The 15,081-nt window shown below is 39.1% G+C and overlaps 1 protein-coding gene across 2 annotated transcripts in view; it reads right to left on the bottom strand.

Moving 5' to 3' along the window:
• Positions 1 to 15,081, bottom strand: part of PHF20 (PHD finger protein 20) — a 104,874-nt gene that overhangs the window by 46,807 nt on the left and 42,986 nt on the right. For both annotated transcript variants that reach the window (XM_037043974.1, XM_037043973.1), the window contains 5 exons: positions 11,283 to 11,362; positions 7,374 to 7,761; positions 3,001 to 3,114; positions 2,101 to 2,289; positions 929 to 1,108 (listed from right to left, as the gene is read on the bottom strand). In XM_037043974.1, the coding sequence (XP_036899869.1) occupies positions 929 to 1,108; positions 2,101 to 2,289; positions 3,001 to 3,114; positions 7,374 to 7,761; positions 11,283 to 11,362 (951 nt within the window). The remainder of the gene's footprint in view (positions 1 to 928; positions 1,109 to 2,100; positions 2,290 to 3,000; positions 3,115 to 7,373; positions 7,762 to 11,282; positions 11,363 to 15,081) is intronic.

Genomic DNA, 15,081 nt, shown 5'->3' with positions numbered 1-15,081 from the left:
CCTGTGAACCACACAATCGTGGTTCGATTCTCAGTCAGGACGCATGCCTGGGTTGCAGGCCAGTTCCAAGCAGGGGACTCACCAGAGGCAACCACACATTGATATTTCTCTCCCTCTCTCCTTCCCTTCCTCTCTAAAGATAAATAAATAAATAAATCCTACAGAGTACATTCTGTGACCAAAATGGAATTACATTAGAAGTCAATAACAGCAAGGTATAAAACACACATCCTAAGTAACCCATGGTCAACAAATAAGTCACAAAATATTTAAATGGAATGAAAATGCAAAAGGAACATCAAAATTTGTAGGATGTAGCTAAAGCAGTCCTAGTGGAAAATTCATACTTTATTTTTTTTAGGTTTTATTTATTTATTTTTAAAGAGAGGGGAAGGGAAGGAAAAAGAGGGAGAGAAACATCATGTGTGAGAGAAGCATCGCTCAGTTGCCTCTCATAGGCTCCCAGCTAGGGACCTGGCCTGCAACCCAAGTATGTGCCCTGACAGGGAATCAAGCCTGCCATTCAGCACTCAATCTACTGAGCTACACCAGCCGGGGCAAAAATTTGTAATTTTAAATGCTCATACTGAAAAAAGAAGAAAATCTAAAAGGACCTACATTTCCAGAAAATTTTAAAGGAAGAAAACACTATTAAGGCCAAAACAGAAATCAATGACATTTTAAAAAGACAAATAGAGAAAAACTAATAGGTTGGTTCTTTGAAACGAAATTGATAGATCCCTACTCATACTTGTCAAGAAAAAAAACCCCACAAATTAGCAATATAAGAAATGAAAAGGGGGTAACATTATAATAAGGGAATATTATTAACAAAAGGTAAAGAAACATAATTTGAAGAAGCCATTATTTATAGTTAACAATCAAAAGTATATAGTAGGAGAGAATTATGTTAATTCTAAATATGAACCTGCCACAGTAGAAATCTCTTGTAACTCAGCAAGGGGAGAAGTAGGTTCCGTTTTCATAGCGTTTTCTCCCATTGACTTGCAGTTCAACTCCAAGCCTGTAGCCCCCAATCCATCCCCCAAGGAATGGCAAGTTAGTGCAGGTGGGATCTGGCCAGCTTCCAAAGGAGATTTCAACTGACCTGGAAGGAAAAAAAAGAAAGCTCAGGAAACATATATTATACATGTATATAGTCTGAGGATCAAAAGTACCTCAACAGACTAAGAAAGCCAGGAACTTTTTACAGAAAGTCCTTCATCTCCCAGCATAAAATATATTCACAATCCTGGCAAGGTAGCTAAATTGTTAGAGTGGCATCCTAATATGGCCAGGTTTCAAGTCTGATCCCCAGTCAGGGCACCTACAAGAATCAACCAATAATGTATCAGTAAGTGGAATAACAAATCAACGTTTCTCTCTCTTGCTCTCTCTCTCTCTCTCTCTCTCTCCTTTCCCACCCCCTTCTCTCTCTCTCCCTCTAAAATCAAAAATAAATTTTAAAAAATTGCCCTGGCTACTGTGGCTCAGTCCACTGAGTGCCAGCCTGTGAACACAAGAGTTGCCAGTTCAATTCTCAGTCAGAGCACATGCCTGGGTTGCTGTCCAGGTCACCAGATGAAGGTGTGCAAGAGGCAACCAATCGACATATCTCTCACATATAGATATTTCTTGCCGTCTCTTTCTCCCTTCCCCTCTTCTAAAAAGAAATAAAATCTTTTTAAAATGCCTTTTTAAACTAATATATTCAGAGGTTCTAGCACATATAGCCAGGGTTGTGACCATCTCAAAGAAAGAGGCTCCCACTGAGGGAGGATTTGCCTGAAGCATTAACAAAAAAGCATAGATACTGGAATAAGATGTCACCAAGAAGACAGAGAGAGGGGCAGGGCTCTTCAAGCACTGTACCTCCCTACAACCCAATATTCAGACATATGTAAGCAAAGCCAATCTCACAAAGTTTGTCTACTGAATTATCAATGTAGAATAATGTTATAAAAAACACCACAGCCCATTCAATAAGCTGATTTCAAGATCGTCTAAAATTTGTTAAAGGGAGTACACAGAGATTTAGATTGGTTTTCACTAGAGAGGCATCAGGTTGGCAACACAATTCCAGAACAGACTTTGACTCACCTTCTTCAGATTCCTTGGTACTGGATGATGCATTTTGCAAAGAATCAGTATTAACTGTATCAACCATATCTGATACAATCAAGTCAGGATCTAAGATCTCTTGAGTCCCATTTGTGGACAGCCTGGAGGACCGTCTCCTGGATAAGTCTTTGTCTGTGTTTTCTGGGTAGTTTTTTGACTTTTCCCGGGCTATAAACCATTAAGAGAGTTGTAGTCAAGAAACCAGAAGAAAAAACTCTGCTACTACAGATTTCTAGACTGGCTGCCCTCTATAAGGGCTTTACAGAGACTTATGGAATACTAAATCAGTGATAAAAGGAAATATCTTTTCCTGGTTTATAGTTTTAAACAAAGGCACAGTCTCTCTGCCAGGACAGAATTTTCCTTACTTAAGGATTATGGTCTGCAAATATGAGCCAAGGTCATGTCCCAACCTTGACAACTCAGTTCTATGTTGGAACTTTCCAACATAAAAATCTATGTAGTGACTTTCAAAGTCAGTAAGGTTTTATAGAGCCTTAGAACAATCATCAAAAATCCTTTTTGGAGCCAAGATACTTTTTAAAAATCAATAAGCAGTATTTTTAAAGTTTCACTCAGCATATGAAATCCATCCCCTCCTAAACCATTAAATTTCCAGTGGAATTCAAATCAAATCAAACCAAAAGATTATGGGTATGAAGATGATACCACTGAACCCAGTATTAATGGGGTTTGTACTCTGAGATTTATTTTTCTCCTAGCAAAACTCTTTTTGATGCAACCACATCCCATTCATATTAGCTCCTACAAGCAAGCACAAGTCTTAAAGCCTACAGGAAATAGGGGAAAACATGGATACAGGCAGGCTAATCCAAATAAAGTCAGTTCTAGGCACACATACACAAACTGAAGACTCACAAGAATTTTTGTCAAGCCGAGGACGTTTTAATGGGATCTCACTTCCTTTTGATATTTTTCGTCTTCTCAATTCCAGTGTTATTGGTTGCAATGTTTGAGAGTTTGAATCCACAGCTACAGTGAAAATAAAACCACACAAAAATGGAATATAATCTTAGTGTCCAAACCTCATCATTATCTACAAATATACACACACACACAGAGACATTCTTGTGTGATAAACAGACCAAGGAGCATTCTTACTTAAGTTAAAAGAAAACAAAAAAATGAAATAGGTGAGAAATTACCTCCTCACAGGAGATGTTAACATCTGTGACCCATCTCTAGTCATACACTTCCCTCCTGAAACCCTTCCTTTAATACACTCCACCCCAACATGACTGCTTTAAAATACGAAGGTGTAAGAAAAACAGGAAAGTCATTTTTATCAGCATCAAATCTTTTTCATCAAAACTTGAATTATCCACCTTAACCACATGGTTTTGAGAGCTGAGAGGGGGGCTTTCTTGAATACATTGGCTTAGGAAGCAAGAAAGCAAGATGTAGCAGCCACGCAAGGTCTCTTAGTGGTTTTAGAGAACGCAGGACTCCCACTGGCCCACCGTGGGGATGAGGTTTTGGATTAAGAACGGGAGTCTAGCTGAGCTACAGACTTCTATTTCTTTTCTTGAGATCTGGTACTCCCAACTGGCCTGGTTTGGCAAGAGGAGGCAGGAGTATGTTTCTGGGTGTTTTAAAGGGACTTTAGGATTTAACAGCAACATTTCACCATTTTTCTGAACCTGTGTAACTTTTAATTAAATAGTTCATTTTCTTTTTACGAAAACAAAACAAAACCTTGACTTACCCAACACTCAGAAAAATCTACCATGTAGGCTAATTCTTAAAACATGAATCCTGGAACTACAGCTTGATTGTTTTCAATCTCTACTTGCTAAACTAGTTAGCTTGGCATTGATCCTAGTTTTGAGGAACCAAAAAGAATGTCAAAATTTACAACCTTTAAAAACAATTCCAGAAAAATCTCAGGAGACTCATCCATTTAACAGTTGGTGTTCCAGGCAAGGAAGCTGACCACTAACAAATACCGCTCTGAAATAACTTAGTGGTGCAGACACTGTACACCCTCAGACAGTACAGTGTACTCTTTACTTTTTATTTTTAAATCTAACACTTAAGAAGCTCTTCCACAATCAGGAAAGATAAGAATCTCCAAGGCAAACAAGAAAATAAAAGGAGGAGGAGGAAGGGAAGGAAATGGAAGGGGAAGGGGAAGGAAAAAGGAAAAGCAGGGACAGGAAGAGGAGAGAAGATCCATCTTACACCAAAAGCCTCAGACCTTCCGTGTGGAATGAATGGCCAAACAAAAGACAGGGCTGAGTTCTGAGGAGGCACTCCTGATGAGAGTGCTGAACTCCCCGGCCCTTCCTGGGTTCGATTTTCCCAGTGCACAACCACTATTTTGTTCCAAGTGGCAGGAACTCGGAGATCACAAACACTCCAAATTAAACACCAACAACCCTTCTTAAATAGCTCAGATCCCTCTCCAATCAAGTCTGTCTATAATCTAGGGGGCTCAAGGCTCCCCTGAGTCAATGAACTTATTCTAAGCAATTTTTAAAGGGAATGTGAACTCTTATCAGCTATTTGGCATATCTTCTTTGTTTTGATACCATAAACAAACTGGGGCTAACTATATAGAGCGTCGTGTGTCACAAACTCTTCTTACAGTAAGAATCATCAGGAAAGGTAGTTTAACTACTCATATTCCAGGCCCTGCTCCGGAAATTCTGACCAGGGAGGAAAGACAAGTGTTAATAATAAGTTTGGAAACCGCCATTTCTCTCTTAGATTGATCCTATCTGGTAATGAAATCCTACACTCACAAAATAAAAGCATTAAATTGGAAGGCATTTTGTCTGAATGAAGTCATATGGCTTCATAGGAGCAGTCTGCAAGCTGAAGTGCAACTACCCTAGTCCACACTTTCCAGAGGGTACACGACAGAGCATGAATGGCTAAAGAAGTATCAGTTTTACAACACTCAATTCCCACGTATACAATTTCCTAAATGGAGAAGAGGACACATTCGATTTCTGCCAGTTCACCTTTCCCACTTCTCCCACTTACATAAAAAGGCTACCTCTCACTCATCCCACATCTTAACATGGTATACTGTCCAGAGGTTTAAAACTTCTAGACTTTCTTAACTAGGATTCCTCATTTGAACACAAAACACCCAGATTATTTTCTCAGTTCCCCTAAGGGTAGTTTATAGCTAGTATCATTCAGAATACACAGGAAAGAAGTCAATTCATTACATGGATACCTTAGGCATTAGAGTTGAATCCTCTACCAGAACGCTGTTGAGAAAGCCAGTGATTAGGCCAGTACTGTCCAACAGAAATATAAGGAGAGCCACAAATGCAAGCCACATATGTAAACTTAAAATTTTTAGCCGTCACACTAAGAAGTTAAAGAAAAAAGTAAAACTGATTTTTAAAAATATTTTTTATTTAACCCAATACACCCAAAAATATTTCACCACCATGCAATCAATATAAAAACTATTGAGATATTATACATTTTCGCAGAGGGGGTTTACACTAAGTATCTGAAAGTTACAGCACATCTCAATTCACACTAGCCACATTTCAAGAACTCACTAGCCACATGTGTCTAGTGGATACCATATTGGACAGTACAGGTCTAGGCCCTAATTTGTCCAGGGACAATTCTGGCATGCTCAGCTTTCGAGGGCAAACCCAGTCATAACTACTAAAGGGGGAGGTGCCTTATTTCATCTGGTAAGAAACCAATCTATCCAATTTCCTGTCTTAAAATTAGAACTCAGATGCAAGAAGCTTGTCTACTGTAAATGACTAATACATGTATTTGAAGTATATTGAGGCAGACATTATGCCACAGAAATTAAGCCTGATATAACTGTCTGGACCAATAAGACTAGCTTTGGAAACCAATGAAAGAACTAATTCTGTAATTCCACAGTTTTGATGAAAATAAATTTTGTATTTTAAGTATATCTTTTGCCAAATATTTAAACATGTCGAAAAAATAGATGTCACTTTAAAATGTGCTAAGAGATTCATAGTTTTTCAATATTCAAGTAGAGAATATACAAGCCGAAATGTCTGACAAACACTGCTGGATAATCACAGGAATTCCACCTAGAGATCCTCGGAACACTTCATGCCACTGAACTGATATAGAGAAGTATTTGGTTTAGGAAGAAATTCAGGGTATGTCCCCAGTTGGTGTGGCTTAGTGGACTGAGTGCTGGCCTGAGAACCAAAGGGTTGCAGTTCAATTCCCAGTCAGGGCACATGCCTGGGCTGCGGGCCAGGTTCCCAGTGTGGGGCATGCAAGAGGCAGCCACACACTGATGTTTCTCTCCCTTTCTCCCTCCCTTCCCCTCTCTCTAAAAAGAAATAAATAAAATCTTCTTTAAAAAAGAAAGAAATTCAGGGTGTGTTTCATTCTAGATTATTCTAGAAAAATTCCAAATTTCAACTTTATTTCACAACTGTGCATTCTTCCCTAAGTCTGTACCTTCTAACCTTGACTCTTACCAATTAGCCATCTCAGCTTTTTATTCAGACTGGGAAAATTTTCAATCAATAATCACTCTCTAGAGAGCTCAATTTCCAATGCACCCATGCCTTTCTAGGTCTTTAGCCCCACTCTCCTTCAGTAAGCCTCCTTCAGACACCCACACCTCTTACTTCTTTCCTCTTTCATGTCTCCATGAAAACTGTATTTCCTGAACCCAGGCTCTATTAAGCTTACTTAAATGGAGATCATTTAAACAGGTACAAGCAAAAGGCCTTAGCTTATTAGGTTTTACCATATAAGCTGAAGTACCTAGTGCACAATTATCTGCCCCCCCACCAAGAAACTCAGTTTCAGACATGTTTCCTAACGTATGTTCATCTACACCAGCAATTTTCAACAAGTGTGCCATAAAAATTTTTAAAACAAGCAATACCTGACTATTTAGTCAGGGACACTGACCTCTTTTCCCTTAGATTGTCAAATTAAAAGTGGCAACAGCCAACACAACAACAGCCATCCAGTGTGAATGAATCAAAACTACACCTATTTTATTTTTTGTCAGATTGGCAAAAAAATATACTTTTTGGTGTTGCAGAATTTTAGTTTGTGTTGTATGAGATGAAAAAGGTTGAAAATAGCTGATCTAGATACATGCCTCCCTTAAAATTCAGATGACTTGTGTTCAGATCATAGAGCAATTCAAAATCTGCCACAAAAATGAAAGACGGATGCACAGAACCACTAGGGGCCACAGAAAAACACTGGCATTGCCCATTGCAGAGCCCACTTGGGAAACTCACCAGTAGGAGCTATGGAAGGGGGTCTGCCTCGTTTTCTTTTTGGCTCCCTCAGGTTTTCTTGTGGACTCTTCACAATGTCATTTTCAGGTTTCTTATCCACTTGCGCATCTCCAGAGTACTCTCTGTCATTTTCTGAAATGTTCTCCTTATCTTCCTTCTCGTTCTTGGGAATGCTTTTCTCTGACACTTTCCCCTTTTCAGAACAGATTAATTTCCCTTCTTTATCAGATTGCTTGGATCGCTTTTCCGTCTTTAAGGCTTTGTCCTCTTTGTCTTTCTTCAGGTTGACTGTGACTTTTCTCTGCTCTTTAAACTTCTCTCGTTTATCAGGAGATGATGAAAGACTTTTGTGATCTGTTTCTTTAGGCCTACCGTTACCCACAATATTCTAAAATAAGCAAAATAGCGATGAAACACACTTGTGATTACTTGCAAATATAGAATCAGGGTTTTTTAATGCACTTATGAAAACAAAGAAATAAAAGGACATATGCAAGTCACTTAACAGTCACCACTGAAAATATCTACCCATACTCTGAGGGCTTGAGAAACAATCCTAAGAAAACAATGATTATGTTCAATTCCTTCTGAGGCAGAGCTATCTCCCTTATGATTAATAAGTCACTAAAAAATAATTAAAGGAACAGACACTTGACTACCCCAGGGCCCTCTTTTGGAAAGCAATCTTTCTAAGAAAATGCCTTCATGTCCCATTCTTCTCATCCCAAACATGACTACACTGACCCAGGGCCTTTCAGAGGCCTGGCTCAGTGTGCCAGTAGATGCTGATTCCCTGTGTGGAATAGAACCCAAAATGATAACTAGAGGCTGAACAGGAAAACTGCAAAGATTTTCCAACCCAAAACAGGGTCTTTGCTCCCTCTACTGGGTAAAGGCTGTGCTCAGTCCAACAAGCTACCTACTATGCTCCTCAGTTACTTGCTGGGTTTTTATCTACCAAAAAGGAAGTACTGCTTCTTGGTTACTCTCCTCGTGAATTACTTTCTTTAAAACTCATCCTAAAAATCTTGTGTCCTAGTATGACTGCCTCATAATAAAGCTAGCTCTGAAAGCTCTGGAGTTTCCAAAACCACAGGTAAGTTTATTTGATGTATACCTCTTTCCAGACCTCAATCTTCAGCGTATCATGTTCATCTGAGATCCCCAGCACCTAGCATGCCCTAGGCACACAGATCTTGCCAGATGCAGAAAGGAGTGTCTAAACACTCACTTAGTAAAGTTCAATCTGTCCCATAGGGAAAAATAACAAAGAAGGAGAATCCCTGTGGTTAGAACCTAGAAAGAAATATTTTTTTCAAGTCCCCAAAATTTTCTGAAAACATCCAGGTTTGAGAACAAGCATTCCTCAGTAACCACTGGCAGAAATATAAACTGCAACTATTTGGCGGGGAGGAGGGAAGAGAGGACAGCAATTTGGGTCAAAAACTTAAGCTTATACTTTTGAACTAGAATAAACTCCTAGAAATAAAACCTGCTTATAAGAGAATCAAACCTGGCCCTGGCTGGTGTGGCTCAGTGAACTGACCACCAGCCTGTGAACCGGGAGGTTGCTGGTTTAATTCCTTCCTGGTCAGGGCACAAGCCAGGGTTTCAGGCTGAGAGGAAACTCATCACATCGGTGATTCTCTAACTTTTTCTTTCTCCCTTCCACTATCTCTAAAAATAAGTAAATGAAATCTTAAAAAAAAATTAGACTTGGGCATCCAGGTTTACAAATACCCTTAAGTGGCCATTAGGGAAATGGTTATACAAAGCAGAATTACATACATATTATAGAATACTACATAGCCATTAAAAGTCATATTCGCATACAGTACTGAGAAACTTAGGAAGCCCTGGCTGGTATGGTTCAGTTAGTTGGGTGTCATCCCACAAACTGAAAGTTCACAGGTTTGATTCCCAGTCAGTGCTCATGCCTGGGTTGCAGGCCAGGCCCACAGTTGGGGACATGCAAGAGGCAATTGATCAACGTTCCTCTCCCACATGGATGTCCTTCTCCCTCTCTTTCTCCCTCCCTTCACCCTCTCTAAAAGTAAATAAGTAAAATCTTTTTTAAAAAAATTAAAAAAGAAACTTGGGGAAATGTTATTTCATTAAAAGAGCAAGTTATAGTATAGTAATATACTACATGATTCCAACTTTGAATAGAAATATATACACACACTTAACAAAAAACACAGAAAGCTATACATCAAAATGTGAACAGTTAACAGCAATTGTATCTAGATGCCAGAATGATAGTTTTTACTTTCTTTGTGCTTTTCTGTACTTTCCTAATTTTCTATAGCAAATGTATGGGGGTTTTTTTAACTTAAAAAATGAAAGATACATGTTCTTAAAATACTTAATCAAAACATTTAAGACAGTGTGGTTCTATAAAAGAAACCTCAATCTATTCTAATACTATATGAGACAAGCTTTAAAAATTGTCAGATATTTTTAAGAAGGTTTGCTTTGTAAGTGTCTTAGATTTGGGGGTTAAAAAGACCTGAGAAGTCAGTTACCCAAACTACTACAACCTCTTGTGGGGAAGGGGCAGGGAAGCAAGCAGGTGTCATGGGACTGTGCCTGACCACCTGCCAGGTCTGAGATGAGGTGAGACACTCAGAGGTATCAGGAAATTGAGAACTGAAACACCCACAAATCCACCCTGGATAAGGTGCGCAGCGCCAAGCCAAAGCATCATGAGTGCCAGCAATCAGTTTATGGAGTACAGCAGAATGAATTGTTGAACATTTGTTTTCTGGAGCCCTGGGCTTCCGTTTGGGGAGGTTCTGGATATAATCTGACAATTTCAGATAAGTTCTTAATATGGTCCTCTATCTATATTAATACATTTCATGAACTGCACACAAAAATCATCAAATCAAACAAGAAAATAATGTTTTACAGTATTGTATAGCTCTTTAGATGTCTGAGGGGCAAATGATCAAAAAAGAAAACATCTTCAGAGCTAAAGCTTTATAGTTTTGTCAATTTTCTGAAGCAGAAAATCAGTAAAGGCAAAAATGTCTTGGGGCTACCTTTAAACATTATCATATATTATAATCCATTGAAATTGCGAAACATATGTACAGAAGAATTTACAAAAATCTGTGATACGGAGAAGCATTTGATCATCATAAGAAAAAAATACAACAGGTCCCAGCATCACCAAATACTGTCCCATCAGCAAACACCAAAGAGGTCAGTAACAGTAACAATCACAGTTTTTAAAGCATCAGTATCCAAATTCTGATCTCTTCTCCCTCAACTACTTCATGAAAACATAAATATTAAAAAGACTAAAAGGGAGGGGCGAGGATCATGAAATAGGCAACACTTTTTGATGGCCTGTATCTGTGAGCACCATATTTCGAATGTCAAAACTCAGGCCCCATGCTCTGCCAAATCCATGCCCAGGACAGTAAACAAAATTGTCAACCCGGGTACTTCTAGCATAAGTGACTGCCAAATCCATGCCAAACTGCAGCTCTGTAACCACCATGGCATGGTCCTATGCTTAAAGACCAAATCAGATAAGGAGAAAACATATTCTAGATCTTTTTAAACAGTTCAACAAGTTTCCTGTGATGGGTAATAGATCTGGGGGCAGGGCACATGGAGAGAGAAAAAAAATTAACTACATACTTTCAAGAAAAGATGAGGAAAACATAACTGGTAATGGTATCCAAGTATTTGGTACTTTTAAAAAGAATTTGTGTTACAAGGAAACAACAGAGAGACAAATATTTACAATTTCTGAAAATGTGCATATTGCTTTCTGGTGAATTCATGTCAGATGGAGGAAATAAAGACTTTGCCATCACAAACAAATCTAATGATTTAAGAAAAAAACTACCATGTTAGCATTATTCATATCGCAAAGCAAAAAACCGTATTTCTCACCTGATCTTTGGAAAAAGCTTTGACATGAATATGTTTGACGGTCTGAACTACTCCATCATAAAATTTCACAGTGTAGGTACCTAAAATTCAAAAAGATATTGTGATTTTAACTTCCAGTTTCATGAAACACAAGAGAGCTCCAACAATAATAATAAACTTAAGAAAACTTAAAAATTCTTTAAGAATCACATTAGTCTTACTTAATAGTATGCATGCCTTTTTTATTTTTTATCTATATAGCTCAAAACCCATCAGAAAACAATTCCTTTTTATGATGCTTCATTAAAATATAAAAAAAACTTGCAGTGAATTTAGACAGGAACAAAGAACAGTAAAACAAGTAAGAATCTGAGGAAAATGCAGATTGATTTATTTATTTGGTGAATTATTACTTAATCTATTTTTTCTGAATTTAAAGATAGTAATAGCTTTCAAAATTTTAAGACTGTCTGCTTAAGGTATCATGTTTTCAGAGATCACATTAATCTCAAAATCCATTTGAATTACCTTTAAGTCACAGTATTTAAAAATAGAAAACCAGCCAAAACACTAAATAATGGTGCCTGCTACAGTGTCAGTTTTATTCTATTAGAAAAAAAGTCCAACAAAAATCATGCTCCGCTATAAATAAAATTAAATTAAATCAAAGTAAAGTAAAATTTTTAAAAAATGAAGCTGGAAATCCATAAGTAATCTTTCTTCCCAAATAAGGCAACCAATTAAACAAGCTCTCATTAATTGTGCCCAAACCAACACTTTCAAACTCCTGCATCTCAGAACCCACCTATGCCCCACCCCACCATTTTTTGTCACACAGTTAATCTTGTCAAGACTACTAATGAACCACTGGTAATCATGTAATAGTTTAAACCTGGTCAGTTTTCAGAACCAAGTTCCCTCCCAACATGGAATAAAAAAGAAATCCCAAGGGCTAGAAGAAAGAGAATGCTACAAGGAAGTTAAGACCTGGCTAGTTAACTCCTCCTCGAACACTGTCTCCCCACGATAGCCACCTCTCCTCCAGTCCTAAAAAGGGTCCTGTCAGTGGCTAGCCACCTCTATTGAAAGCTTCCCTCTCCAGGGCTGAAAGTCAGCAATCTTAGCCGAGTTAGTCACCAAACCTTATTTCTCACGACCAGCACATGATACCCACCCAAAATGACTAGCTACATGCCACCCACTGAAAGTGCCTCCACATCTTTATTGTTCTCCTGTCTGGAACATGTCACTCATTGATCCTTAAGCTTCCCTGCTCTTTTGAGCACAAGAGTTCTATAAAAGCTTCCTTACTTAGCTACTAGAGATTTCTCACTGTTCTGAGCTTCTCAAAGACTTATTTGGCACCTTGCCTCACACATATGTAGATCTACTTTAATAGAGAAGGCAGATTCCAAACTGAAGGCAGGCTCTCCACAGCCACAGATCACATCTCACACTAGTTTCTCTCTCACACACTGCCTGGCTCACTGTAGATCATTGCTCCTCAAAGCATAGTCCCCAGATCAGCAGCAACTGCAACTCCTGGACTTTGTTAGAAATGCAAGTTACCAGTCCCACCTGCAATATACTGAATCAAACATTGTAGGACCGCCACACAGAAATGTATGTTTTAGCCCTGGCTAGTGTGGCTCAGTGGACTGAGTGCTAGCCTGTGAACCAAAGGGTCACCAGTTCAATTTGCAGTCAGGACACAGGCCTGGGTTGGGGGCTAGGTCCCCAGCAGGGCGTGCACGAGAGGCAACTACCCATTAATGTTTCTCCCCCTCTCTTTCTCCCTCCCCCTCTCCAAAAATAAAAAATAAAATCTTCAAAAAAATGTATGTTTTAACAAATCCTTCAGTGTCCCATTGCACACTAAGGTCTGAGAACCAATGGTGCAGATAATTAGTAATTACCAACTGATCTTTACTCATGGTAATTACAAAATAAAGGTGAGTATTTGTCACAAGTATCACCAACATAGAAAGAAAAGGGCTAGCATACGAGCTAGACCAAATGATATATAAATATAAATATATATGTATTTATGTCTGGGTGGTTAAAACAAGCAATTTAGATGACAGGCTACGGTAAAGAATTCCACATAGGGCAGCTCAGCAATGACTGATAAGTACTTACAACAAAGGTCTGGGTTCCTGTCTTCCTGCTTCTGCTATGAGGGTGTTGGCCAGCAGCAGAGCAATGACAAGTAATGCTATGAACTCTCAACAGACCCTTTGCAGGCAACTATGGAGAGCTCTGGTCAGCATGGGAGATAGGGACTGGGGCTTTAAGCACCCCATTCTCATGAAATCTTAAATATTAAGAGTGCCAACAAACCACCCTAGCCTGTACTTTAATCTACTTTATCTACAAAGAAAGTTCAGTATCAATGGCAGCAAAATGAAAACTATCCATTTTTACAGACATTTCAAACATTCAGAAGGACAACATTAAGTAATGATATCCAACGGTGTATTTCCCGCTACATGAGGTCAGTTTTGAAGCTTACTCCTCATGGCAGACTCAAAAAGGATGGCTTAGATGAAGGGTTGTGCCCTGAATTCCATAAGCCTAAAACAGAGCTAGAATTAGAATCCAAGCCTGCTGACGACCTCTGACCAATTCTCCCACCAACCCACAAGTCCCTCAGCCTAAAGTTCAAACCACAAACCCAGATCACTACTGGCCACTCTGAAATGACCCAAACTGTAGCCAAAGGTGCTCAGGGGCCACTGTCCTTCAATAGCAATATCCCACCCCTGACCCTTTTTACTTCCAAAGGACTACAACAGATCGTCTTGAAATTGTCTCCTTTAATCATGCACACAGCCTAACCTGGGCTTTAAAAAATCAGTGGGAACAAAACAACACATCCCATGGATAACAGAGAGGTCCCAAATCTACAATATTTTAATGGTTTCATGTATAACTAAAAGACCGTCTTCCCGTAAAATTTTCCTACTGATGGCTGACAATAAAGCTCTCCCATGACCACAAACAACATCTAACAAATAACATGTAAATGACAGAATTCAACAAAATAAGTGCATTCTTACCACAAAAACCTCCTGGCTCAGACTCCCTTAAGAAGACCATCCTTACAACGCCAGGTAAAACAAAGCTCCCTGGCCTTACCCCTCTGGGAGTTAAGAACTCAACATGCCAGACAACCTTATGGTAGTCAGTTAATAACAGAAGGGATGTAAGAACAAAACTGGAGATGCATAGCAAGCTCATCTTCTCTAGGACCAAGGAAATAGGGATACACTATGAATAGGACAGACTTCTGGTGCTCTTGAAATCTGTAACTGTGACTCCAGGGTCTTTTCCCTATCCTACTCATTCTCCAGAAGTCAAAATATTCCACAACGTCATGCACAAGAGACTCAAAGTTTTCAAACATGGTTTCTCAAAATCCTCAGGTTTCCACAGATGTGCCTCAGTGGGTAAGGAGAGGGAAATATACATATTTGCAGACACACCTTCCCTTCCCTCTCAGTCTTTTCCTTTTCGAAATTTTTACATAATAGGCTTGGGTTTTGTGGCCAACAATTTCCAAAGATGTTCATCTATTTCAAATTACTCTTCAATTTTTAATTGCTCAAATTCTTCAGAGCAAGGGCAATGAATTGCCTGTATCACCAAGCAGGGACTAGGACCAGAGACTCCTCTCCCAATCATTGCTATCAAGACACCACCAGGCTCCAGAAAGTACAAACCATCCACACCCATCCTACCATCATATCACGCTCGCGTATGCACGCACACATATATTCCCCCATGAACACCTGTCCCTAGTGGCAACTCCTGCTCCAGA

This window comes from Sturnira hondurensis, unplaced genomic scaffold, assembly GCF_014824575.4.
Source record: "Sturnira hondurensis isolate 20B ecotype Veracruz unplaced genomic scaffold, ASM1482457v3 Scaffold0004136, whole genome shotgun sequence".
NCBI classification, from domain to species: Eukaryota; Metazoa; Chordata; class Mammalia; order Chiroptera; family Phyllostomidae; genus Sturnira; species Sturnira hondurensis.
This window is presented reverse-complemented; position numbering and strand designations above follow the sequence as displayed.